At 29.4% G+C, this 27,653-nt stretch overlaps 3 protein-coding genes across 3 annotated transcripts; 2 read left to right on the forward strand and 1 right to left on the reverse strand.

Moving 5' to 3' along the window:
• The first annotated feature begins 2,540 nt into the window (after positions 1-2,540).
• LOC127277535 (aryl-hydrocarbon-interacting protein-like 1) lies at positions 2,541-4,779 on the forward strand. Its single transcript, XM_051298748.1, has 6 exons — positions 2,541-2,751; positions 3,328-3,507; positions 3,645-3,807; positions 3,971-4,157; positions 4,249-4,391; positions 4,481-4,779. Exons 1-6 carry the CDS (start codon positions 2,674-2,676, stop codon positions 4,684-4,686), a joined length of 957 nt encoding a protein of 318 aa, XP_051154705.1. The 5' UTR covers positions 2,541-2,673; the 3' UTR covers positions 4,687-4,779.
• Positions 4,780-5,621: 842 nt separating this feature from the next.
• LOC127277528 (alpha-(1,3)-fucosyltransferase C) lies at positions 5,622-8,411 on the forward strand. The gene is made up of 4 exons (XM_051298737.1): positions 5,622-6,023; positions 6,665-7,422; positions 7,631-7,922; positions 7,993-8,411. The coding sequence occupies exons 2-4, from the start codon at positions 6,855-6,857 to the stop codon at positions 8,354-8,356; spliced, it is 1,224 nt and encodes a 407-aa protein (XP_051154694.1). The 5' UTR covers positions 5,622-6,023; positions 6,665-6,854; the 3' UTR covers positions 8,357-8,411.
• Positions 8,412-9,331: 920 nt separating this feature from the next.
• LOC127277549 (general odorant-binding protein 71) lies at positions 9,332-11,563 on the reverse strand. The gene is made up of 6 exons (XM_051298763.1): positions 11,457-11,563; positions 10,884-11,110; positions 10,530-10,698; positions 10,313-10,348; positions 9,964-10,158; positions 9,332-9,699 (listed from the first exon to the last, which is right to left on the reverse strand). The coding sequence occupies exons 1-6, from the start codon at positions 11,514-11,516 to the stop codon at positions 9,673-9,675; spliced, it is 714 nt and encodes a 237-aa protein (XP_051154720.1). The 5' UTR covers positions 11,517-11,563; the 3' UTR covers positions 9,332-9,672.
• Between the last annotated feature and the right edge of the window lie 16,090 nt (positions 11,564-27,653).

Genomic DNA, 27,653 nt, shown 5'->3' on the forward strand with positions numbered 1-27,653 from the left:
AAAAAATAGATTTGAATTCGTTATAAATAATAATTTTTTGTATTATATAAGAAATGAAAAAAGAAGTTTTAAATTTCAAATCCGAAGAAAATTTTTATATGAAACTAGAACCACTTGAAATTTTGTATAATAAATCTTATATGAAGGTAGTCATGTCTCGTTCCATTGTTATCTTATACCGTGTATCATGCGAATAAAAATAATAAATCGAAAAAAGAATAAGGAATCGAAAAAAAAATTTACCTGGAATTGATTTTCAAGAAAATAAATTCTTGGAATTGTATCTGGCTTTCTATATATATATATATTTATCGGAGGACTTGATTTCTCTTCAGTATAATTGAGATACTAGTAAACAAAGGATGAGACGACAAGACCAGAAGAAAAGAGTACAAAACTGGAGAAAATATCGAAGAGAGAGAGAGAGGGGGGGAGGGGAATTCATCGATGAGACGACGAATGAAGCGGAACACATTCTCCAATCATTTGGAAGATAATTTGAGATGATCAGTGAAATGTGTAGTAGAGAAAATAAAACAAAAAAAAAGAACTTTTTTGAATTAAAAAATAAACCAGTTTTTTTTAATCAGTAAATCGACTTTAATATTCACATGAAGGGAGAGAGAGAGGGTTTATATCATTTAATTATTATGAAACGAACTCTTTTCTTTTCGAATAAATTTTTTTTTTTCAATTAAAAAAAAAGAAAAGAAAAAAAAACTGGATCAAGTTTTTCGAGATAATTATAATCTGTCAACGATTGACCCACAATCGTCTTGTTATGATGACCTTTTACTTTTTTTTTTTTTGTAATTACACGAAAAAGAGGAAAGAAAAAAAAAGTAATGTACATCTAAGAGAAAAAGAGAAAGAGAGAAGAGGCTGGTTTTTAAAAATAGAAGAAACAATTGCATCAATATTTTAAAACCAAAGAGTGCGGTCACTATTGGAAATTTAACTTTCAACCTTGACGCAGTTATTTTAGAACTTTGATTGAAAGTTCTTTGTGATTGACATTTGGACAATTGTATTTCCATTTTTCTTTAATTAACTCCCTCTTTCTCCTTTTTTCTCTTATTATCAAAATAGAAGCAAAAATAAATTTTATAAAGTTAAAAATAATTTTTCTTCTATTTTATTTTTATTATTTTTTATTTCTTATTATTTTTTGAAAATTGTTTGGATTTCTTATTCTTTTAATAAAGTTGTTTCGTTTGTTCGTATATAAATACAGATTTATTTGTAATTTTTAAAAAAAATATTACATTCACCCTTTAGAAGTTGAGCAGAAAATTTAAAATTACAAAAATTACTGTTATATAAAAATTTTTAATAATTATTTTAAATTATTTTTATTACTCAATTTAAAACATAAAACATTTGTTGAAATTAAAAAATTTAAATAAAAAATTAAATTAATTTAATTAAATTTCAACAAATTAAATTTGTTAAATTATTATATTTTGAAATTTTTAAATTATTATTATAAATTTTTAAAAAAGTACCAAGTAATTGAATTATAAAAAAATTTCATTATTAGATAATTAAATGTTTCATTAATTAAAATAAAATTATTTGTTTTAATTGTATACTTTTTTTAATAATTAAATTTTGTAACTAATTAATTTTCTATCAAATTATAATGAATTGATAATTAAAAATTAATTTAAAAATCAATGAAACTTTTTTTCTCATTTAAAAAAGAATCCTTTTTTTTTAATAAAGAACAATATTACAAAAACTTTAGTGTTTTATTGTTTTTGAAAGAAGAAAAAAAAATATTAGCGAAGGTGCTTTTAATGGTAAAAGTACATCATTAATTTCTCCGCATGTGATAGTTGAAATCATTAATCTTGACGTCCCGCCAAAACGACGTTCGAAAGAAAAATAACGCCGCACTTTTCGAAATAAAAATATTTATCTACATATATATCAGCACTAAAATATTACCGCGTTAAAATACATATTTAGGGAAAAAAGTATTTTTTAAAAAAAAAAACAGTTCCTTTTTTTCGATACTAGATTTTCAATAAAAAAAATTTTGATTTCATAAAAAAAAACAAATTCATTCAATTTACATTTTAATGTACTATTTTTATAACTATTATATTTTATTATTATAAAAATAGTAAATTTATATTATTTTAAATAAAAAGAAAATAGTAAATAAAAATAATAATCGAAAAAAAAAATTAATTTTCAACTTGAAACTATTTTTTTTTTTATTGGAAAATCAATGAGAAAACTCACCGGGACGCTGCTTTGAAAATGTGATGGAAATACACTTAACCTTCTCCACACAACGACAGAAACACAACTGATAAGTAAATCAAATCGTGCTCCCGATTGGTGTTTCGAGTCTAGACCACAAGGCGTCTGCTCGAGATATTGTAGCAGTGTTGGGTCGTTATAGATTTGACAAAAAGTAGAAGATTAACAATGAGAGAGATAGAGACGGATATAAAATTTCGACCTTGTTACACTTATGGGACAACGTAGTCATGTAAACGCAGCCTAAGAAATTAGGAGCCAATGTTTACATGCTTGCGTTCCAACCCTGGGGGCAGAAATCGAAAGAAATTTATAGGTTATGTTTCCTTGTCAAAATAAAGTTTTTCATTAAAAAATATATAAATGTGTATAAAAAATTAATATATTTAAAAAAAATTAACAATGGACGACTCAGGGAAAATTGTCAAAACAATAATTCACGCTGGAACAAAAGCAGTTCCATTTGTTCCCGGAACAAAAGTAAGATAAAAATAAATTCGCTAATAAATAAATATATAATAAAATAAAAAATACGCCTTTTTTAATTATTTTATATAAATAAATTTCTTTTTTGTAAAAATTAACTTTTGGTTTTGTAAAATAGCAATTATAAAATAAAAATGATTAAATTCTATTATCACAGGAAAATATTAAAAATATATAGATTTCAAAAAGGATATTTTTCTTTTAATTTAAAAAATTTTAATTGTATTTACCATATTTGCAGGCTAAATTAAATAATTTATTAATTTTATAGTAGGATTCAGTATAAAATAATTTGTTATTAATAATAATTATTTATTAATTTTAATTCGTTAATTAAATTACTTTAATATAGTAAGGCCAATAATTAAATAACTTAATTAATTAATGACCTTATTATTATAAATAATTTAATTAACCAAATAACAATAATAAATAATAATTATTTAATAAATTATCCTATGTGAGATACCATACAGGATTAATAAATAAAATAATAAATTGTTAAATATAGAATTAAATGTAAAGGATCCTTTTTTTAAATTAATTATAATTATAAATTATTTTTTTCAGGTTGTTTTTCATTTTAAAACAACAAAATGCAATAATGAGAAAACAGTTATTGATGATAGCAAATCAATGGGTAATGCAATGGAATTAGTTTTAGGAAAGAAATTTAAACTCGAAGTGTGGGAAGTGATTGTACAAAAAATGGCTCTCAATGAAGTTGCTTCCTTTCGTGTTCACAGTAGTGTAAATATTTCAAATTTAATTCTATTTTTTAACAACAAAAATGATTATTTCTATTAATTAATTTTAAAAAAAATTATTTCTTTTTATATACATGAAATAATCAATCAATACTTTAATTTTTATTTAATTTGCTCTAGCTAGTCACATCATATCCATTTGTATCGAAAACATTACGAGAAGTTGGCAAACCCGGAAAACGTAATCATCATTGTTGTGGTGTGACATTACAAAATGAAGGAATTGGTTATGATGATTTAAATGAGCTCATAAAAAATCCCCAGGATCTCGAATTTATAATTGGTAATTTATTATTTAATTTATAATTCAAACAATTTATTTTTAATTAATAATTAATTTAATTCATATTTTAGTTTAGAAATTAATTTCATTTCAGTAAATTGAATTTTTTTTTTTAAAGAAATAATTTTTATTTAAAGATTAAAAAAAAAGAATTATGTTTTAGAATTAACATCCGTCATACCGCCCAGTGATTATGAAAAAGAATCGTGGCAATTAACAGAAACGGAAAAACTAAAATCGATTCCCGATTTAAAGGAGAAAGGAAATTGTTTTTTTAAAGAAAAAAATTATGAGACTGCTGCTGATACTTATGCAAAAGCTATTTCATATTTGGAACAATTAATGCTCGCGTGAGTCTTAATTTTTAATTTCCTTTTGCATGTAGGGGAATTTTTTTTTTTTTTTAAATAAATTGTATTAATAAAAAAAACAAAATTTCAGGGAAAAGCCGAATGACAAGGAATGGATAGAATTGAACGATATGAAACTTCCGTTACTATTAAATTTTGCCCAATGCAAATTATTTTTAAAAGAATACTACTCTGTAATTGAACATTGCACAACCGTTTTAAAATACGATCCAAGTAAATGTATTTAAAATTAATTTTTTTTCCAACTATTCTATTTAAAAAAATTTTTAATTTAAAGAATATTTTTTTGTTTTTTTGTTTAGAAAATGTAAAAGCATTTTACAGAAGAGGAAAGGCACACATTGCAATATGGAACGAGAAAGAAGCAATGGAAGATTTAAATCGAGCAGTAGAATTAGATCCATTGTTACGAAATACAGTCGAAAAAGAATTACAATTATTTTCCGATGCCATTAAAGAAAAAGAAAAAGTTGAGATGAAAAAACTTTCTCAAATGTTTTGTAAATAATAATAATATATGTTAAGTTTATATTTTTTTTCGTTTTCAATAAATTTGACATAATTGTATTTGAAATATTAAAATAAATTCTATTTCATAATTGCTAAATTTTTTATTATATAAATAAAAATTCGAAAAAATATTTTGCCAATTTTTTTTCGTGAATCAAAAAATCTAAATCGTTTATGTCTATATATGTGGTTACCTAATTGCCTTACTATTACAAATATTTCAATTAATTAACAATAATTGTTCATTTTAATTTTTCAAATGAAATAATATAGTTAAAAGCAATTATATGAGTTTTAATTAAAAAAATATTTGCAAGGTCAACAGATTTTTAACAAAAAAAAAAAATTACAATAAGTTGTTGATAATACAAAAAGAAATACATGAAAATAAACAGTATAGGATGAAAACAGAAATTCGTGGAAATAATATAATATATAATATAATATAATATAATATAATATAATATAATATAATATAATATAATATAATATAATATAATATAATATAATATAATATAATATAATATAAAAATTATATATTATTGTATATTATTTTGTATGCATATTATTATTAGTATTATTATTATTCCATATATACTATATTATAATAGATAATACATAATAGATAAGTTTAAATTAATTGAACAATTTTTTTTCATGCGACACGACATATTTATGCAGAATTATCGTGTCGTGGCAAGTCATGATACGATACGATTCTCAAATTGTTAATGTGTCTAGTCGCGCCACGATACTTTTGGAAATTCGTAAACGTGTCCAGTCCTGCCACGATACGATTACAAATTTCTAAACGTATCGTGCTTCGCCACGATACAATTATGAATTTCTTAACTGTGTCGGGTCGTGCCACGATACGTTTGAAAATTTTTAAAAGTGTTGGGTCTCGCCACGATACTTTTAATTTTTTTCAAACGTGTCGAGTCGCGACACTACACGGACACTTTCTTAAAATTCAACAACATTTCGTGTCCGAGACAGTCCCTGGTTTTTTTTCTTAAATTGCCCATATAAATCAAAACTAATAATTATTGTAATTACATCAACTTAACGGGATCTGTATTTTTATGAAAATATATTTTTTCCCCTTCTTTAGTTCGTTACGGCCTCGCTTCATGATTCTCACCTAGAAAGTAACTCTCAGTTGTCTATACATACTTCAATAGAATGCAGTATATTGCATTCGGATGCAATGGTTTATAAAACATATTTTTAGCAAAAAAAAAAAAAACGCAGAAAATTTCGCGTATTTTTAATAATTTTTTTTTATAAAAAAACAATTAAATTAAAATAAAAATTTTTACTACACAGCAGAGAGTGAGTGAACAATAAATAGTTTTTCTTCTTCATTTATCTTGTAAGAATCAAGTTACCGCGAATTACAATTAAAAGTATAATGAGTCACTTGATGATGTGCTCTAGTTAATAATTTAATACAATACAAAAAAAATTCTCTTCTATATCGTGAAACATAATTTTATAAAACATAACTTCAAAAACAAATTATTTTAAATTAAAAATATTTAACAATTCAAGATCAAATACAATATAATTTTTTTTTAAAATTAAATATTCTATTTTAAATGGTGAATGAATGTTAAATTCTATTTTATTTATAAATTCATATTTTTTTCATTCTTATCAAGTTGAGCTAGTAAATTTTTTGTCATTATCTACTGTTATATTTAAAAGAAAAATTAAGTGATAATATTATTACAGGTAAGCTGTGTAGCTTTCTTTAAAGGATAATTTGTTGTTAACAATTATTATTCATTATTTTTAATTAATTAATGGCCTCATTATTACAAATTATTAAATTTACATTACTAATTAATATTAATAAACAATAATTGTTAATAACAAATAATCATTTATAGAATCCTACACCAGTAAGTAATCCTTAACGGAATTTCTAGTGGGACATCGTTTAATTAAAATTTTTTTAAATATTTTAATAGGAACTTAAAAAAAAGTGACATCAACTTCAGTTTGTATATGAAATGCCTATCAAATTTCTTATTAATCTAGAACAGATTACACAGCAAACTGTACAGTGAATTAATTGTAAAAGGAATATATTCATCATCAAAAATGTAGAGAAGAAAAATTTTTAACAAAAAATCTTCAATTAAATTATTATTATTAACGATGAACTGGAAGAAAATTATATTTCTAACAAGTGTTTCATTAATTCTCCTTTATTATTTAATATTATTTTTTCAATTAATAAAGGAAAATTTTTATTTTCGTACTAAATTAAAACATGTGAATATAAATAATTTATTTATCAACGATTCATCGACAAAAACAATTCTTTTTTGGAATTCAATGTTTGGTGATAAAAATTTTTATTTTAATCCCAAAAATAATCGTCTTGATAATTGTTCTTCAAATGAAAAAAAATGTCTATTCACTAACAATAGAGATATAATGAATGAAGAATTATTTGATGCTATATTATTTCATGGAATACATGATTTAAATATTAATGATTTACCAATAAAAAGATCATTATATCAACATTATATATTTGTTAGTCTTGAAAGTCCAGCAAATCGACAAGTACTTGATTTATTTCCATCAAAATATTTTAATTTAACAATGAGTTATAATTTAAAAAGTGACATAATTTGGCCATATTCGTATATTATAAATAAAGTGAATCAATTAATCGTTGCACCGAATTTAATAGTCAACTGGAATACATCGTATGAAGGTATTTTATGATTCAATATACTTATATTGTATATTTTGAAAGTAATAAATTTCTTTAATATTGGCTCATGAATTTAAGAAGACTTAAATTGTCCATTAAATTTTTATGCATTAAATATTTTTAAAACAAAATTTCAAATATAATAATTTATTTCTACTTAAAAAGTTTTTAGTATATTGGCCACTAAAATCTGTTGTTTATATTTTAGAAGACAATAAAGAAGATGAGAATATGAAGAAAACAATAAATAATAAAATAAATATGGCAATATGGTTTCGAAGTAATTGTAATACAAAAAGTGGACGAGAAAATTATGTGGAAGATTTAGAAAATTATATAAACATTGATAAAATTGGCAATTGTCTATTTGGCGATAAAAAATGTTCAAGAGAAAAAAATTGCTTTGCTGATATTGTTGAACCAAATTATTATTTCTATCTTTCCTTTGAGAATTCTTTATGTCAAGATTACGTTACTGAGAAATTTTTCAATGCTCTTCAGTAAGTATTTTATTTTTTGAAAATTTTGTAAGTACTATAAAATTAATCAAAACTTTTTTTTTTTTTTTAGATATAATGTGGTACCAGTGGTTTATGGTGCAGCAAATTATAGTAATTTTGCACCACCCCATTCCTATATAAATGCATTAGATTTTGATTCACCAAAAGAATTGGCAAGCTATTTAATAAATTTATCAAAAAATCGTTCAGAGTACGTTAAATACTTTCGTTGGAAAAAATATTATGCAGTTGAAACATCAAATGATAAAGCAATTTGTGATTTGTGTGATTTACTTCATAAAACGAATAATGAGAAAATTTATAAAAATATTTTTGCTTGGTATAGCGACAATCAATGTCCGATACAAAAGAAATTTAATTTACAAAAAGAATCAGGTGGTTTACTTTATGTGACAAAAAAAATATTAAATTAATATTTTATTTACTGATTAATATGAATTTTTACTATTAAATATTATTATTTTAATATTTATTTGTATTTTTATTTATCTCCGACGTATATCTATGACTTTAATTTCTAAATTATTTTATTTTTTTAGTCTCAAAAATTATTTAAAAATAAATCTTAAAAATTAATTTAGTTTTCCTTTATGAAGAAGAAAACAATATACACACAATATAATAATTAAACAATACATAAACAATGAATATGGAAATAATGTAATTTAATATATTTTACCTGTGAAAAACTAACAATGTTTTTTTGGCACCTTCTTCCTTTGTTGTTTTTTTATATTCTGCTCAGTTACAAATGTACACTCATAAAATCATTTAATTACTTTTTTTTCATTTACTGAACGCGAGAAATTTACTTTATAATATGTAACGAAATATTGAGAAAATACTATCGAACACTAATTATTATTTACTAAAAGAAAAAAATGACGATAAATGTAAAACTATATTTTGTCATAGCGACAATAAATACGTTGAGTAAAATTCTCTTGAATTAAAGCGGGATACAAGAACACGAACGATGGAAAACTAGGTTGATTCAACAAAGTACGTGCAAGAAAGGTTCGTTCATGGGAAGTAGTTCCAGGGATAGGTAGAGTGGAACGTTTGAAATATGACATACTATTGTCTATAGTAAATTATTTCAAGCTGTGTTCACAATGGACTTTTTATATATTTTTTTTACCTATTATTACTATTATTATTATTAATTGCTAATAATATTATTATATTATTATTTTGTTAGTATTATTATTATATTATAATTATTATTATAACATAACGAATAAAAGTAGAAATTAATTAATTAAATAGAAATAAAATAGAAATTAATTGTGTTTAAGTAATTTTTAATTATGAAACTAGAATAATGAATAATTTTAAGAAAAAATATCGATTAATATATATATATTGTATTACCTATCCAGGGATGGGTAGAGCGAAACGTTTGAAATGTGACACTATTGCTAGGGATGAATTATTTTAGGCTGTGTTCACAATGGACTTTTTAATATTATTTGTTTTACTTTTTCTATTATTATCATTATTATCATAACATAACAAATAAAAAATAATTAATTAAATAGAAATAAAATAGAAATCAATTGTTTTTAAGTACTTTTAATTATAATAAGGAAAAAATAATAAACAATTTAAGAAAAAATATCGATTATAATGGATAAATTTTCTAATTTTTTTTTATTTTATTTTAATTATTATAAATTATTGTCGATTTTTCGTTTTTAACTGCACAGGGGAGATTTTTTTTAAATATTTAATCGTCATTCCAGTCGTCGCATCTCTAAAATTAAGAAAACAATATTTTTATTTTTTAACAATATTAAATTCAAAAACAAAATTACCATCTTCACTAATTATTCAAATTATTTAAATATTAAATAAATTATTTTTATTTATATATTTATTATTATTCTTATTTTTATTATTGTAAATTCGTGAAAATAAATTTTTAAAAATAAATAAATTATTGTTATAAAAATATTTATATAATATAAAAAAATATTTATTTATTTATTTTTTTGTTTATAAATATAAATTAACAAACCTCACGTCCTTTATCAGATAGACAAGTGAGTAAATTTTGTGAAAATTTACATTTGTCTTGATTTCGATTATTTTGCAAATATTGAAAACACTCGTAAATTGATTCTTCAACAAAATCACTTAATTCCGGATCCATTATATTTTCCGTCATTATTTCCGTAACGGAGCTCATTTCCGGAAATCCACGTTGATCTACCTTTTAAGGGAATTTGAAAAAAAAATTTTTAATTACACTTTTAAAAATAATAATTTCTTTTTTTAAACACTTTTTTCAAATAGTTTGCTTTAATTTTTTATTTAAATTAAAAATAAAAAAAATTAATTATCGATAAATTTTTTTAATTACATACCAAATTCAATTCGTTGAAAAAACACTGAATAACGCACTGCAAATGAAAAATAATAGCGCAAAATTATTAATTAAAAATTTCTTTTTTTCTTTTCATGAAATTATTATAATAAATTATTATTACTATAATATTTTATTCTTTTTATTTTATTTAATTTACTTATTTATATTTTTTTTATTAAAAAAAAAAATTTATGTAAATAGAAAAAAAATCTTACAACTGATTTTTGATTCTCGTGTTCTTGATTAAAATAACTAGTGTTATTTTGTGAATTTCTATTACGATTTAATATTTTATTTTTATCACCATAAAAACGTTGATCCATGTTATTTTCTCGAAAATTTAATTTTTGATCATGTCTTTTTTGTCTCATTCCAAATCTTTCTCTAAAATTAATTAAATTTTTTTTTATTTAATTCATTTATTATTTTTAATTTTCAAAATTTCGCACCTAAATATTTTTCAAATTTCGCGCCAAATATTTTGTTGAATTTAGCGCGAAATTTAAATTTATCAACATTTTTTTTCTACAATAAATATAACTAAGTACATTTTTTTTTTATATAGTTACCGATAATTCGATCCATTTTTATTGGAATGACTATTTTTTCGATTAATATTACCAGATAAAATTTTTTTTTCAAATAAATCTTCATTTGAATCCGATTCATTGGAATCTGAATCCGAATTTGAATAATCTCCACTTCTTCCATTGTGTGAATTTCGTCGTCGACAAATTTGCATCACTTTTCGAAATTGTTCGTTCGTTTGACGATTGCCCGTACGACATTTTAGAGCCTAAAATTAATTTTGATTTTTTTTAAATTCGTTTTTAAATTTTTAATTTATTTTAAAATTTATTTTCTAATTTATTTTGTATTTCGTTTTTAATTTTTTTTTATAATTAATTAAAAGAATATTTTTTAACCATTTTTTTTACTAAAATAAATTTATTTTAATGATTAATTATTATTATTTTAATTGATTTTATTTTACTAAAATTTTGAAATTTTTTTTTTAAATTTAAAAAAAAATTTCTTATTACTAAAATAAATTAATTTTAATTATTAATATTATTATTATTTTAATTAATTTTATTTTTCAATATAAAACGATTTTTGTTTAATAAAAATAAAAAATTTACCAAATTTTTATGAATTAATAAAATGAAGCTGAGGAAAAATAATAAAAAACAAATTTTCATTATTAATAATATACACAGATTTTTTTGACTTATTTGAAATGAAAAGAATTTTTTTTTAATTTTTCGTTATTTATAAGCTGAAAAAAATTTTTTTTTCTTCTTTTTTTTTTAATTGCAAATAATTAAATTATATCTCAATTATTTTTTGATGTTTGCGAGTGACAATATAATGAGCCACACAGACGATGAATTGAAAATACCGGAAACTTTTTCTTTTTTTCCAGAATTTCCGCTTGTCTAGTTCAATGACAATTATTGTTAAATTGAAAATAAATTTGAAATTATCGTTAATTTTCTATTTTATATAAAAAAAATTGTTTCTCTTTTTTGAAATTTAAAAAAAATTACATTTATTAATAAAATAATAATAATAATAATTTTTAAACTAATAAATATTTATAAATAAAAAATTTAAAAAAAAATAAAAACACAAAAAAAATTAAAAAAATAAAATAAAAAAATAAAATAAATAATTGATTTATTAAATAATTTTGTCTATTATTATTTATTATGTAACCAATGATTTTTAATGATGAAGAATGTTAAAACAAAATCATAATTTATTAAACCAAAGTTACAAAGGGAAGACTCGAATAAATTGTTTGTTGGACAAAAATAAAAATAAATAAATAATCAAGAGACAAAAGAATAAAATTAATTAAATAGAATAAATAAATTTTTCTTTAATCGTTGAATTAATCTGGAAAAATAAACAAGGCCACCAGGCAAACTATTATATTCCTGACGGATTGTATGATGCGAATGCTCCACGAAATTAACGAAGCATTCGTTATATATAGTTAAATGATTAAAACAATAAGATTTATGTTTTTATGATGATCATTGTTAAATCATTATAAAAATTTTATGTTTTTATTAATTTCAAACTATTACAGTTTATTATTAACATCTTTCGATAAAATCAACAAAGCCGCTCTTTTTAGAAGGTAGGTGGCAACACTCTTATTTTCCTTTCCTTAAATTTTTCCAGTAATTTTTATCTCGCAAAGTTAATTCTCCGAAAATTTTTCCCACAATTTCTTGAGTGTAGCTCAGCATCCGCTGGACCAATCAAAAAGTGCGCCATACATTTTTTGTTCGCTACTTTTTGCTAAAGAATTTGGCGGTATTCCCGATCAATTATCTCTCGAATTTAATTTTTCGAAAATTTTTCCAATATCTTTTTGAGTGTAGCTCAGCATCCGCTGGACCAATCAAAAAGTGCGCTATACATTTTTTGTTCAGAACTTTCTTCTAATCACTATGGCGGTATTCCCGAACGATTATCTCGCGAATTTAATTTTCCGAAAATTTTTCCGAATTTATTTTCTAGTTTAGCTCAGCATCCCCTGGACCAACCAAAAAGTGCGCCATACATGTTTTGTTCGCTACTTTTTGCTAAAGAATTTGGCGGTATTCCCGATCAATTATCTCTCGAATTTAATTTATCGAAAATTTTTCCAATATCTTTTTGAGTGTAGCTCAGCATCCGCTGGACCAATCAAAAAGTGCGCTATACATTTTTTGTTCAGAACTTTCTTCTAATCACTATGGCGGTATTCCCGAACGATTATCTCGCGAATTTAATTTTCCGAAAATTTTTCCAAAATCTTTTTGAGTGTAGCTCAGCATCCGCTGGACCAATCAAAAAGTGCGCTATACATTTTTTGTTCAGAACTTTCTTCTAATCACTATGGCGGTATTCCCGAACGATTATCTCGCGAATTTAATTTTCCGAAAATTTTTCCGAATTTATTTTCTAGTTTAGCTCAGCATCCCCTGGACCAACCAAAAAGTGCGCCATACATGTTTTGTTCGCTACTTTTTGCTAAAGAATTTGGCGGTATTCCCGATCAATTATCTCTCGAATTTAATTTTTCGAAAATTTTTCCAAAATCTTTTTGAGTGTAGCTCAGCATCCGCTGGACCAATCAAAAAGTGCGCCATACATTTTTTGTTCGAAACTTTTTCCCTATTTTATTAGCGGTATTCCCGAACGATTATCTCGCGAATTTAATTTTTCGAAAATTTTTCCAAAATCTTTTTGAGTGTAGCTCAGCATCCGCTGGACCAATCAAAAAGTGCGCTATACATTTTTTGTTCAGAACTTTCTTCTAATCACTATGGCGGTATTCTTGAACGATTATCTCGCGAATTTTATTTTTCGAAAATTTTTCCAAAATCTTTTTGAGTGTAGCTCAGCATCCGCTGGACCAATCAAAAAGTGCGCTATACATTTTTTGTTCAGAACTTTCTTCTAATCACTATGGCGGTATTCCCGAACGATTATCTCGCGAATTTAAGTTTCCGAAAATTTTTCCGAATTTATTTTCTAGTTTAGCTCAGCATCCCCTGGACCAACCAAAAAGTGCGCCATACATGTTTTGTTCGCTACTTTTTGCTAAAGAATTTGGCGGTATTCCCGATCAATTATCTCTCGAATTTAATTTTTCGAAAATTTTTCCAAAATCTTTTTGAGTGTAGCTCAGCATCCGCTGGACCAATCAAAAAGTGCGCCATACATTTTTTGTTCGAAACTTTTTCCCTATTTTATTGGCGGTATTCCCGAACGATTATCTCGCGAATTTAATTTTTCGAAAATTTTTCCAAAATCTTTTTGAGTGTAGCTCAGCATCCGCTGGACCAATCAAAAAGTGCGCCATACATTTTTTGTTCGAAACTTTTTCCCTATTTTATTAGCGGTATTCCCGAACGATTATCTCGCGAATTTAATTTTTCGAAAATTTTTCCAAAATCTTTTTGAGTGTAGCTCAGCATCCGCTGGACCAATCAAAAAGTGCGCTATACATTTTTTGTTCAGAACTTTCTTCTAATCACTATGGCGGTATTCCCGAACGATTATCTCGCGAATTTAATTTTCCGAAAATTTTTCCGAATTTATTTTCTAGTTTAGCTCAGCATCCCCTGGACCAACCAAAAAGTGCGCTATACATGTTTTGTTCGCTACTTTTTGCTAAAGAATTTGGCGGTATTCCCGATCAATTATCTCTCGAATTTAATTTTTCGAAAATTTTTCCAAAATCTTTTTGAGTGTAGCTCAGCATCCGCTGGACCAATCAAAAAGTGCGCCATACATTTTTTGTTCGAAACTTTTTCCCTATTTTATTAGCGGTATTCCCGAACGATTATCTCGCGAATTTAATTTTTCGAAAATTTTTCCAAAATCTTTTTGAGTGTAGCTCAGCATCCGCTGGACCAATCAAAAAGTGCGCTATACATTTTTTGTTCAGAACTTTCTTCTAATCACTATGGCGGTATTCTTGAACGATTATCTCGCGAATTTTATTTTTCGAAAATTTTTCCAAAATCTTTTTGAGTGTAGCTCAGCATCCGCTGGACCAATCAAAAAGTGCGCTATACATTTTTTGTTCAGAACTTTCTTCTAATCACTATGGCGGTATTCCCGAACGATTATCTCGCGAATTTAATTTTCCGAAAATTTTTCCGAATTTATTTTCTAGTTTAGCTCAGCATCCCCTGGACCAACCAAAAAGTGCGCCATACATGTTTTGTTCGCTACTTTTTGCTAAAGAATTTGGCGGTATTCCCGATCAATTATCTCTCGAATTTAATTTTTCGAAAATTTTTCCAAAATCTTTTTGAGTGTAGCTCAGCATCCGCTGGACCAATCAAAAAGTGCGCTATACATTTTTTGTTCAGAACTTTCTTCTAATCACTATGGCGGTATTCCCGAACGATTATCTCGCGAATTTAATTTTCCGAAAATTTTTCCGAATTTATTTTCTAGTTTAGCTCAGCATCCCCTGGACCAACCAAAAAGTGCGCCATACATGTTTTGTTCGCTACTTTTTGCTAAAGAATTTGGCGGTATTCCCGATCAATTATCTCTCGAATTTAATTTTTCGAAAATTTTTCCAAAATCTTTTTGAGTGTAGCTCAGCATCCGCTGGACCAATCAAAAAGTGCGCCATACATTTTTTGTTCGAAACTTTTTCCCTATTTTATTGGCGGTATTCCTGAACGATTATCTCGCGAATTTAATTTTTCGAAAATTTTTCCAAAATCTTTTTGAGTGTAGCTCAGCATCCGCTGGACCAATCAAAAAGTGCGCCATACATTTTTTGTTCGAAACTTTTTCCCTATTTTATTGGCGGTATTCCCGAACGATTATCTCGCGAATTTAATTTTCCGAAAATTTTTCCGAATATATTTTCTAGTTTAGCTCAGCATCCGCTGGACCAATCAAAAAGTGCGCCATACATTTTTTGTTCGAAACTTTTTCCCTATTTTATTGGCGGTATTCCCGAACGATTATCTCGCGAATTTAATTTTCCGAAAATTTTCCAAAATCTTTTTGAGTGTAGCTCAGCATCCGCTGGACCAATCAAAAAGTGCGCCATACATTTTTTGTTCGAAACTTTTTCCCTATTTTATTAGCGGTATTCCCGAACGATTATCTCGCGAATTTAATTTTTCGAAAATTTTTCCAAAATCTTTTTGAGTGTAGCTCAGCATCCGCTGGACCAATCAAAAAGTGCGCTATACATTTTTTGTTCAGAACTTTCTTCTAATCACTATGGCGGTATTCTTGAACGATTATCTCGCGAATTTTATTTTTCGAAAATTTTTCCAAAATCTTTTTGAGTGTAGCTCAGCATCCGCTGGACCAATCAAAAAGTGCGCTATACATTTTTTGTTCAGAACTTTCTTCTAATCACTATGGCGGTATTCCCGAACGATTATCTCGCGAATTTAATTTTCCGAAAATTTTTCCGAATTTATTTTCTAGTTTAGCTCAGCATCCCCTGGACCAACCAAAAAGTGCGCCATACATGTTTTGTTCGCTACTTTTTGCTAAAGAATTTGGCGGTATTCCCGATCAATTATCTCTCGAATTTAATTTTTCGAAAATTTTTCCAAAATCTTTTTGAGTGTAGCTCAGCATCCGCTGGACCAATCAAAAAGTGCGCCATACATTTTTTGTTCGAAACTTTTTCCCTATTTTATTAGCGGTATTCCCGAACGATTATCTCGCGAATTTAATTTTTCGAAAATTTTTCCAAAATCTTTTTGAGTGTAGCTCAGCATCCGCTGGACCAATCAAAAAGTGCGCCATACATTTTTTGTTCGAAACTTTTTCCCTATTTTATTGGCGGTATTCCTGAACGATTATCTCGCGAATTTAATTTTTCGAAAATTTTTCCAAAATCTTTTTGAGTGTAGCTCAGCATCCGCTGGACCAATCAAAAAGTGCGCCATACATTTTTTGTTCGAAACTTTTTCCCTATTTTATTGGCGGTATTCCCGAACGATTATCTCGCGAATTTAATTTTCCGAAAATTTTTCCGAATATATTTTCTAGTTTAGCTCAGCATCCGCTGGACCAATCAAAAAGTGCGCCATACATTTTTTGTTCGAAACTTTTTCCCTATTTTATTGGCGGTATTCCCGAACGATTATCTCGCGAATTTAATTTTTCGAAAATTTTTCCAAAATCTTTTTGAGTGTAGCTCAGCATCCGCTGGACCAATCAAAAAGTGCGCCATACATTTTTTGTTCGAAACTTTTTCCCTATTTTATTAGCGGTATTCCCGAACGATTATCTCGCGAATTTAATTTTTCGAAAATTTTTCCAAAATCTTTTTGAGTGTAGCTCAGCATCCGCTGGACCAATCAAAAAGTGCGCCATACATTTTTTGTTCGAAACTTTTTCCTTATTTTATTGGCGGTATTCCTGAACGATTATCTCGCGAATTTAATTTTTCGAAAATTTTTCCAAAATCTTTTTGAGTGTAGCTCAGCATCCGCTGGACCAATCAAAAAGTGCGCCATACATTTTTTGTTCGAAACTTTTTCCCTATTTTATTGGCGGTATTCCTGAACGATTATCTCGCGAATTTAATTTTTCGAAAATTTTTCCAAAATCTTTTTGAGTGTAGCTCAGCATCCGCTGGACCAATCAAAAAGTGCGCCATACATTTTTTGTTCGAAACTTTTTCCCTATTTTATTGGCGGTATTCCCGAACGATTATCTCGCGAATTTAATTTTCCGAAAATTTTTCCGAATATATTTTCTAGTTTAGCTCAGCATCCGCTGGACCAATCAAAAAGTGCGCCATACATTTTTTGTTCGAAACTTTTTCCCTATTTTATTGGCGGTATTCCCGAACGATTATCTCGCGAATTTAATTTTCCGAAAATTTTCCAAAATCTTTTTGAGTGTAGCTCAGCATCCGCTGGACCAATCAAAAAGTGCGCCATACATTTTTTGTTCGAAACTTTTTCCCTATTTTATTAGCGGTATTCCCGAACGATTATCTCGCGAATTTAATTTTTCGAAAATTTTTCCAAAATCTTTTTGAGTGTAGCTCAGCATCCGCTGGACCAATCAAAAAGTGCGCTATACATTTTTTGTTCAGAACTTTCTTCTAATCACTATGGCGGTATTCTTGAACGATTATCTCGCGAATTTTATTTTTCGAAAATTTTTCCAAAATCTTTTTGAGTGTAGCTCAGCATCCGCTGGACCAATCAAAAAGTGCGCTATACATTTTTTGTTCAGAACTTTCTTCTAATCACTATGGCGGTATTCTTGAACGATTATCTCGCGAATTTTATTTTTCGAAAATTTTTCCAAAATCTTTTTGAGTGTAGCTCAGCATCCGCTGGACCAATCAAAAAGTGCGCTATACATTTTTTGTTCAGAACTTTCTTCTAATCACTATGGCGGTATTCCCGAACGATTATCTCGCGAATTTAATTTTCCGAAAATTTTTCCGAATTTATTTTCTAGTTTAGCTCAGCATCCCCTGGACCAACCAAAAAGTGCGCCATACATGTTTTGTTCGCTACTTTTTGCTAAAGAATTTGGCGGTATTCCCGATCAATTATCTCTCGAATTTAATTTTTCGAAAATTTTTCCAAAATCTTTTTGAGTGTAGCTCAGCATCCGCTGGACCAATCAAAAAGTGCGGCATACATTTTTTGTTCAGAACTTTCTTCTAATCACTATGGCGGTATTCCCGAACGATTATCTAGCGAATTTAATTTTCCGAAAATTTTTCCGAATTTATTTTCTAGTTTAGCTCAGCATCCCCTGGACCAACCAAAAAGTGCGCCATACATTTTTTGTTCGCTACTTTTTGCTAAAGAATTTGGCGGTATTCCCGATCAATTATCTCTCGAATTTAATTTTTCGAAAATTTTTCCAAAATCTTTTTGAGTGTAGCTCAGCATCCGCTGGACCAATCAAAAAGTGCGCCATACATTTTTTGTTCGAAACTTTTTCCTTATTTTATTGGCGGTATTCCTGAACGATTATCTCGCGAATTTAATTTTTCGAAAATTTTTCCAAAATCTTTTTGAGTGTAGCTCAGCATCCGCTGGACCAATCAAAAAGTGCGCCATACATTTTTTGTTCGAAACTTTTTCCCTATTTTATTGGCGGTATTCCCGAACGATTATCTCGCGAATTTAATTTTCCGAAAATTTTTCCGAATATATTTTCTAGTTTAGCTCAGCATCCGCTGGACCAATCAAAAAGTGCGCCATACATTTTTTGTTCGAAACTTTTTCCCTATTTTATTGGCGGTATTCCCGAACGATTATCTCGCGAATTTAATTTTTCGAAAATTTTTCCAAAATCTTTTTGAGTGTAGCTCAGCATCCGCTGGACCAATCAAAAAGTGCGCCATACATTTTTTGTTCGAAACTTTTTCCCTATTTTATTAGCGGTATTCCCGAACGATTATCTCGCGAATTTAATTTTTCGAAAATTTTTCCAAAATCTTTTTGAGTGTAGCTCAGCATCCGCTGAACCAATCAAAAAGTGCGCTATACATTTTTTGTTCAGAACTTTCTTCTAATCACTATGGCGGTATTCTTGAACGATTATCTCGCGAATTTTATTTTTCGAAAATTTTTCCAAAATCTTTTTGAGTGTAGCTCAGCATCCGCTGGACCAATCAAAAAGTGCGCTATACATTTTTTGTTCAGAACTTTCTTCTAATCACTATGGCGGTATTCTTGAACGATTATCTCGCGAATTTTATTTTTCGAAAATTTTTCCAAAATCTTTTTGAGTGTAGCTCAGCATCCGCTGGACCAATCAAAAAGTGCGCTATACATTTTTTGTTCAGAACTTTCTTCTAATCACTATGGCGGTATTCCCGAACGATTATCTCGCGAATTTAATTTTCCGAAAATTTTTCCGAATTTATTTTCTAGTTTAGCTCAGCATCCCCTGGACCAACCAAAAAGTGCGCCATACATTTTTTGTTCGCTACTTTTTGCTAAAGAATTTGGCGGTATTCCCGATCAATTATCTCTCGAATTTAATTTTTCGAAAATTTTTCCAAAATCTTTTTGAGTGTAGCTCAGCATCCGCTGGACCAATCAAAAAGTGCGCCATACATTTTTTGTTCGAAACTTTTTCCCTATTTTATTGGCGGTATTCCCGAACGATTATCTCGCGAATTTAATTTTTCGAAAATTTTTCCAAAATCTTTTTGAGTGTAGCTCAGCATCCGCTGGACCAATCAAAAAGTGCGCCATACATTTTTTGTTCAGAACTTTCTTCTAATCACTATGGCGGTATTCCCGAACGATTATCTAGCGAATTTAATTTTCCGAAAATTTTTCCGAATTTATTTTCTAGTGTAGCTCAGCATCCGCTGGACCAACCAAAAAGTGCGCCATACATTTTTTGTTCGCTACTTTTTGCTAAAGAATTTGGCGGTATTCCCGATCAATTATCTCTCGAATTTAATTTTTCGAAAATTTTTCCAAAATCTTTTTGAGTGTAGCTCAGCATCCGCTGGACCAATCAAAAAGTGCGCCATACATTTTTTGTTCAGAACTTTCTTCTAATCACTATGGCGGTATTCTTGAACGATTATCTCGCAAATTTAATTTTTCGAAAATTTTTCCAAAATCTTTTTGAGTGTAGCTCAGCATCCGCTGGACCAATCAAAAAGTGCGCCATACATTTTTTGTTCGAAACTTTTTCCCTATTTTATTAGCGGTATTCCCGAACGATTATCTCGCGAATTTAATTTTTCGAAAATTTTTCCAAAATCTTTTTCAGTGTAGCTCAGCATCCGCTGGACCAATCAAAAAGTGCGCCATACATTTTTTGTTCAGAACTTTCTTCTAATCACTATGGCGGTATTCCCGAACGATTATCTAGCGAATTTAATTTTCCGAAAATTTTTCCGAATTTATTTTCTAGTGTAGCTCAGCATCCGCTGGACCAATCAAAAAGTGCGCCATACATTTTTTGTTCGAAACTTTTTCCCTATTTTATTGGCGGTATTCCTGAACGATTATCTCGCGAATTTAATTTTTCGAAAATTTTTCCAAAATCTTTTTGAGTGTAGCTCAGCATCCGCTGGACCAATCAAAAAGTGCGGCATACATTTTTTGTTCAGAACTTTCTTCTAATCACTATGGCGGTATTCCCGAACGATTATCTAGCGAATTTAATTTTCCGAAAATTTTTCCGAATTTATTTTCTAGTTTAGCTCAGCATCCCCTGGACCAACCAAAAAGTGCGCCATACATTTTTTGTTCGAAACTTTTTCCCTATTTTATTAGCGGTATTCCCGAACGATTATCTCGCGAATTTAATTTTTCGAAAATTTTTCCCAAATCTTTTTGAGTGTAGCTCAGCATCCGCTGGACCAATCAAAAAGTGCGCCATACATTTTTTGTTCGAAACTTTTTCCCTATTTTATTAGCGGTATTCCCGAACGATTATCTCGCGAATTTAATTTTTCGAAAATTTTTCCAAAATCTTTTTGAGTGTAGCTCAGCATCCGCTGGACCAATCAAAAAGTGCGCTATACATTTTTTGTTCAGAACTTTCTTCTAATCACTATGGCGGTATTCTTGAACGATTATCTCGCGAATTTTATTTTTCGAAAATTTTTCCAAAATCTTTTTGAGTGTAGCTCAGCATCCGCTGGACCAATCAAAAAGTGCGCTATACATTTTTTGTTCAGAACTTTCTTCTTATCACTATGGCGGTATTCTTGAACGATTATCTCGCGAATTTTATTTTTCGAAAATTTTTCCAAAATCTTTTTGAGTGTAGCTCAGCATCCGCTGGACCAATCAAAAAGTGCGCTATACATTTTTTGTTCAGAACTTTCTTCTAATCACTATGGCGGTATTCCCGAACGATTATCTCGCGAATTTAATTTTCCGAAAATTTTTCCGAATTTATTTTCTAGTTTAGCTCAGCATCCCCTGGACCAACCAAAAAGTGCGCCATACATTTTTTGTTCGCTACTTTTTGCTAAAGAATTTGGCGGTATTCCCGATCAATTATCTCTCGAATTTAATTTTTCGAAAATTTTTCCAAAATCTTTTTGAGTGTAGCTCAGCATCCGCTGGACCAATCAAAAAGTGCGCCATACATTTTTTGTTCGAAACTTTTTCCCTATTTTATTGGCGGTATTCCCGAACGATTATCTCGCGAATTTAATTTTTCGAAAATTTTTCCAAAATCTTTTTGAGTGTAGCTCAGCATCCGCTGGACCAATCAAAAAGTGCGCCATACATTTTTTGTTCAGAACTTTCTTCTAATCACTATGGCGGTATTCCCGAACGATTATCTAGCGAATTTAATTTTCCGAAAATTTTTCCGAATTTATTTTCTAGTGTAGCTCAGCATCCGCTGGACCAACCAAAAAGTGCGCCATACATTTTTTGTTCGCTACTTTTTGCTAAAGAATTTGGCGGTATTCCCGATCAATTATCTCTCGAATTTAATTTTTCGAAAATTTTTCCAAAATCTTTTTGAGTGTAGCTCAGCATCCGCTGGACCAATCAAAAAGTGCGCCATACATTTTTTGTTCAGAACTTTCTTCTAATCACTATGGCGGTATTCTTGAACGATTATCTCGCAAATTTAATTTTTCGAAAATTTTTCCAAAATCTTTTTGAGTGTAGCTCAGCATCCGCTGGACCAATCAAAAAGTGCGCCATACATTTTTTGTTCGAAACTTTTTCCCTATTTTATTAGCGGTATTCCCGAACGATTATCTCGCGAATTTAATTTTTCGAAAATTTTTCCAAAATCTTTTTCAGTGTAGCTCAGCATCCGCTGGACCAATCAAAAAGTGCGCCATACATTTTTTGTTCAGAACTTTCTTCTAATCACTATGGCGGTATTCCCGAACGATTATCTAGCGAATTTAATTTTCCGAAAATTTTTCCGAATTTATTTTCTAGTGTAGCTCAGCATCCGCTGGACCAATCAAAAAGTGCACCATACATTTTTTGTTCGCTACTTTTTGCTAAAGAATTTGGCGTTATTCCCGATCAATTATCTCTCGAATTTAATTTTTCGAAAATTTTTCCAAAATCTTTTTGAGTGTAGCTCAGCATCCGCTGGACCAATCAAAAAGTGCGCCATACATTTTTTGTTCGAAACTTTTTCCCTATTTTATTAGCGGTATTCCCGAACGATTATCTCGCGAATTTAATTTTTCGAAAATTTTTCGAAAATTTTTTTGAGTGTAGCTCAGCATCCGCTGGACCAATCAAAAAGTGCGCCATACATTTTTTGTTCAGAACTTTCTTCTAATCACTATGGCGGTATTCTTGAACGATTATCTAGCGAATTTAATTTTCCGAAAATTTTTCCGAATTTATTTTCTAGTTTAGCTCAGCATCCCCTGGACCAACCAAAAAGTGCGCCATACATTTTTTGTTCGCTACTTTTTGCTAAAGAATTTGGCGGTATTCCCGATCAATTATCTCTCGAATTTAATTTTTCGAAAATTTTTCCAAAATCTTTTTGAGTGTAGCTCAGCATCCGCTGGACCAATCAAAAAGTGCGCCATACATTTTTTGTTCGAAACTTTTTCCCTATTTTATTAGCGGTATTCCCGAACGATTATCTCGCGAATTTAATTTTTCGAAAATTTTTCCAAAATCTTTTTGAGTGTAGCTCAGCATCCGCTGGACCAATCAAAAAGTGCGCTATACATTTTTTGTTCAGAACTTTCTTCTAATCACTATGGCGGTATTCTTGAACGATTATCTCGCGAATTTTATTTTTCGAAAATTTTTCCAAAATCTTTTTGAGTGTAGCTCAGCATCCGCTGGACCAATCAAAAAGTGCGCTATACATTTTTTGTTCAGAACTTTCTTCTAATCACTATGGCGGTATTCCCGAACGATTATCTCGCGAATTTAATTTTCCGAAAATTTTTCCGAATTTATTTTCTAGTTTAGCTCAGCATCCCCTGGACCAACCAAAAAGTGCGCCATACATTTTTTGTTCGCTACTTTTTGCTAAAGAATTTGGCGGTATTCCCGATCAATTATCTCTCGAATTTAATTTTTCGAAAATTTTTCCAAAATCTTTTTGAGTGTAGCTCAGCATCCGCTGGACCAATCAAAAAGTGCGCCATACATTTTTTGTTCGAAACTTTTTCCCTATTTTATTGGCGGTATTCCCGAACGATTATCTCGCGAATTTAATTTTTCGAAAATTTTTCCAAAATCTTTTTGAGTGTAGCTCAGCATCCGCTGGACCAATCAAAAAGTGCGCCATACATTTTTTGTTCAGAACTTTCTTCTAATCACTATGGCGGTATTCCCGAACGATTATCTAGCGAATTTAATTTTCCGAAAATTTTTCCGAATTTATTTTCTAGTTTAGCTCAGCATCCCCTGGACCAACCAAAAAGTGCGCCATACATTTTTTGTTCGCTACTTTTTGCTAAAGAATTTGGCGGTATTCCCGATCAATTATCTCTCGAATTTAATTTTTCGAAAATTTTTCCAAAATCTTTTTGAGTGTAGCTCAGCATCCGCTGGACCAATCAAAAAGTGCGCCATACATTTTTTGTTCGAAACTTTTTCCCTATTTTATTGGCGGTATTCCTGAACGATTATCTCGCGAATTTAATTTTTCGAAAATTTTTCCAAAATCTTTTTGAGTGTAGCTCAGCATCCGCTGGACCAATCAAAAAGTGCGCCATACATTTTTTTTTCAGAACTTTCTTCTAATCACTATGGCGGTATTCCCGAACGATTATCTAGCGAATTTAATTTTCCGAAAATTTTTCCGAATTTATTTTCTAGTGTAGCTCAGCATCCGCTGGACCAATCAAAAAGTGCGCCATACATTTTTTGTTCGCTACTTTTTGCTAAAGAATTTGGCGGTATTCCCGATCAATTATCTCTCGAATTTAATTTTTCGAAAATTTTTCCAAAATCTTTTTGAGTGTAGCTCAGCATCCGCTGGACCAATCAAAAAGTGCGCCATACATTTTTTGTTCGAAACTTTTTCCCTATTTTATTAGCGGTATTCCCGAACGATTATCTCGCGAATTTAATTTTTCGAAAATTTTTCCAAAATCTTTTTGAGTGTAGCTCAGCATCCGCTGGACCAATCAAAAAGTGCGCTATACATTTTTTGTTCAGAACTTTCTTCTAATCACTATGGCGGTATTCCCGAACGATTATCTAGCGAATTTAATTTTCCGAAAATTTTTCCGAATTTATTTTCTCGTTTAGCTCAGCATCCCCTGGACCAACCAAAAAGTGCGCCATACATTTTTTGTTCGCTACTTTTTGCTAAAGAATTTGGCGGTATTCCCGATCAATTATCTCTCGAATTTAATTTTTCGAAAATTTTTCCAAAATCTTTTTGAGTGTAGCTCAGCATCCGCTGGACCAATCAAAAAGTGCGCCATACATTTTTTGTTCAGAACTTTCTTCTAATCACTATGGCGGTATTCTTGAACGATTATCTCGCGAATTTTATTTTTCGAAAATTTTTCCAAAATCTTTTTGAGTGTAGCTCAGCATCCGCTGGACCAATCAAAAAGTGCGCTATACATTTTTTGTTCAGAACTTTCTTCTAATCACTATGGCGGTATTCCCGAACGATTATCTCGCGAATTTAATTTTCCGAAAATTTTTCCGAATTTATTTTCTAGTTTAGCTCAGCATCCCCTGGACCAACCAAAAAGTGCGCCATACATTTTTTGTTCGCTACTTTTTGCTAAAGAATTTGGCGGTATTCCCGATCAATTATCTCTCGAATTTAATTTTTCGAAAATTTTTCCAAAATCTTTTTGAGTGTAGCTCAGCATCCGCTGGACCAATCAAAAAGTGCGCCATACATTTTTTGTTCAGAACTTTCTTCTAATCACTATGGCGGTATTCTTGAACGATTATCTCGCGAATTTTATTTTTCGAAAATTTTTCCAAAATCTTTTTGAGTGTAGCTCAGCATCCGCTGGACCAATCAAAAAGTGCGCCATACATTTTTTGTTCAGAACTTTCTTCTAATCACTATGGCGGTATTCCCGAACGATTATCTAGCGAATTTAATTTTCCGAAAATTTTTCCGAATTTATTTTCTAGTGTAGCTCAGCATCCGCTGGACCAATCAAAAAGTGCGCCATACATTTTTTGTTCGAAACTTTTTCCCTATTTTATTAGCGGTATTCCCGAACGATTATCTCGCGAATTTAATTTTTCGAAAATTTTTCCAAAATCTTTTTCAGTGTAGCTCAGCATCCGCTGGACCAATCAAAAAGTGCGCCATACATTTTTTGTTCAGAACTTTCTTCTAATCACTATGGCGGTATTCCCGAACGATTATCTAGCGAATTTAATTTTCCGAAAATTTTTCCGAATTTATTTTCTAGTGTAGCTCAGCATCCGCTGGACCAACCAAAAAGTGCGCCATACATTTTTTGTTCGCTACTTTTTGCTAAAGAATTTGGCGGTATTCCCGATCAATTATCTCTCGAATTTAATTTTTCGAAAATTTTTCCAAAATCTTTTTGAGTGTAGCTCAGCATCCGCTGGACCAATCAAAAAGTGCGCCATACATTTTTTGTTCAGAACTTTCTTCTAATCACTATGGCGGTATTCTTGAACGATTATCTCGCGAATTTTATTTTTCGAAAATTTTTCCAAAATCTTTTTGAGTGTAGCTCAGCATCCGCTGGACCAATCAAAAAGTGCGCTATACATTTTTTGTTCAGAACTTTCTTCTAATCACTATGGCGGTATTCCCGAACGATTATCTCGCGAATTTAATTTTCCGAAAATTTTTCCGAATTTATTTTCTAGTTTAGCTCAGCATCCCCTGGACCAACCAAAAAGTGCGCCATACATTTTTTGTTCGCTACTTTTTGCTAAAGAATTTGGCGGTATTCCCGATCAATTATCTCTCGAATTTAATTTTTCGAAAATTTTTCCAAAATCTTTTTGAGTGTAGCTCAGCATCCGCTGGACCAATCAAAAAGTGCGCCATACATTTTTTGTTCGAAACTTTTTCCCTATTTTATTGGCGGTATTCCCGAACGATTATCTCGCGAATTTAATTTTTCGAAAATTTTTCCAAAATCTTTTTGAGTGTAGCTCAGCATCCGCTGGACCAATCAAAAAGTGCGCCATACATTTTTTGTTCGAAACTTTTTCCCTATTTTATTAGCGGTATTCCCGAACGATTATCTCGCGAATTTAATTTTTCGAAAATTTTTCCAAAATCTTTTTGAGTGTAGCTCAGCATCCGCTGGACCAATCAAAAAGTGCGCTATACATTTTTTGTTCAGAACTTTCTTCTAATCACTATGGCGGTATTCTTGAACGATTATCTCGCGAATTTTATTTTTCGAAAATTTTTCCAAAATCTTTTTGAGTGTAGCTCAGCATCCGCTGGACCAATCAAAAAGTGCGCTATACATTTTTTGTTCAGAACTTTCTTCTAATCACTATGGCGGTATTCTTGAACGATTATCTCGCGAATTTTATTTTTCGAAAATTTTTCCAAAATCTTTTTGAGTGTAGCTCAGCATCCGCTGGACCAATCAAAAAGTGCGCCATACATTTTTTGTTCGAAACTTTTTCCCTATTTTATTAGCGGTATTCCCGAACGATTATCTCGCGAATTTAATTTTTCGAAAATTTTTCCAAAATCTTTTTCAGTGTAGCTCAGCATCCGCTGGACCAATCAAAAAGTGCGCCATACATTTTTTGTTCAGAACTTTCTTCTAATCACTATGGCGGTATTCCCGAACGATTATCTAGCGAATTTAATTTTCCGAAAATTTTTCCGAATTTATTTTCTAGTGTAGCTCAGCATCCGCTGGACCAACCAAAAAGTGCGCCATACATTTT

Source organism: Leptopilina boulardi, unplaced genomic scaffold (genome assembly GCF_019393585.1).
Source record: "Leptopilina boulardi isolate dan_hultmark-lab unplaced genomic scaffold, ZJU_Lbou_2.1 LbouV2_169, whole genome shotgun sequence".
Lineage (NCBI taxonomy): Eukaryota > Metazoa > Arthropoda > Insecta > Hymenoptera > Figitidae > Leptopilina > Leptopilina boulardi.

Coding starts and splice junctions, on each gene's coding strand:
- LOC127277535 (XM_051298748.1), top strand. CDS start 2,674: ATGGACGACTCAGGGAAAATTGTCAAAACAATAATTCACGCTGGAACA. Junction 2,752..3,327: donor CATTTGTTCCCGGAACAAAA/GTAAGATAAAAA, acceptor TATTTTTTTCAG/GTTGTTTTTCATTTTAAAAC. Junction 4,392..4,480: donor CGTTTTAAAATACGATCCAA/GTAAATGTATTT, acceptor TTTTTTGTTTAG/AAAATGTAAAAGCATTTTAC.
- LOC127277528 (XM_051298737.1), top strand. CDS start 6,855: ATGAACTGGAAGAAAATTATATTTCTAACAAGTGTTTCATTAATTCTC. Junction 7,423..7,630: donor CTGGAATACATCGTATGAAG/GTATTTTATGAT, acceptor TTTATATTTTAG/AAGACAATAAAGAAGATGAG. Junction 7,923..7,992: donor AAATTTTTCAATGCTCTTCA/GTAAGTATTTTA, acceptor TTTTTTTTTTAG/ATATAATGTGGTACCAGTGG.
- LOC127277549 (XM_051298763.1), bottom strand. CDS start 11,516: ATGAAAATTTGTTTTTTATTATTTTTCCTCAGCTTCATTTTATTAATT. Junction 11,111..11,456: donor TATTAATTCATAAAAATTTG/GTAAATTTTTTA, acceptor AATTAATTTTAG/GCTCTAAAATGTCGTACGGG. Junction 10,159..10,312: donor TTTTCAACGAATTGAATTTG/GTATGTAATTAA, acceptor TTCCCTTAAAAG/GTAGATCAACGTGGATTTCC.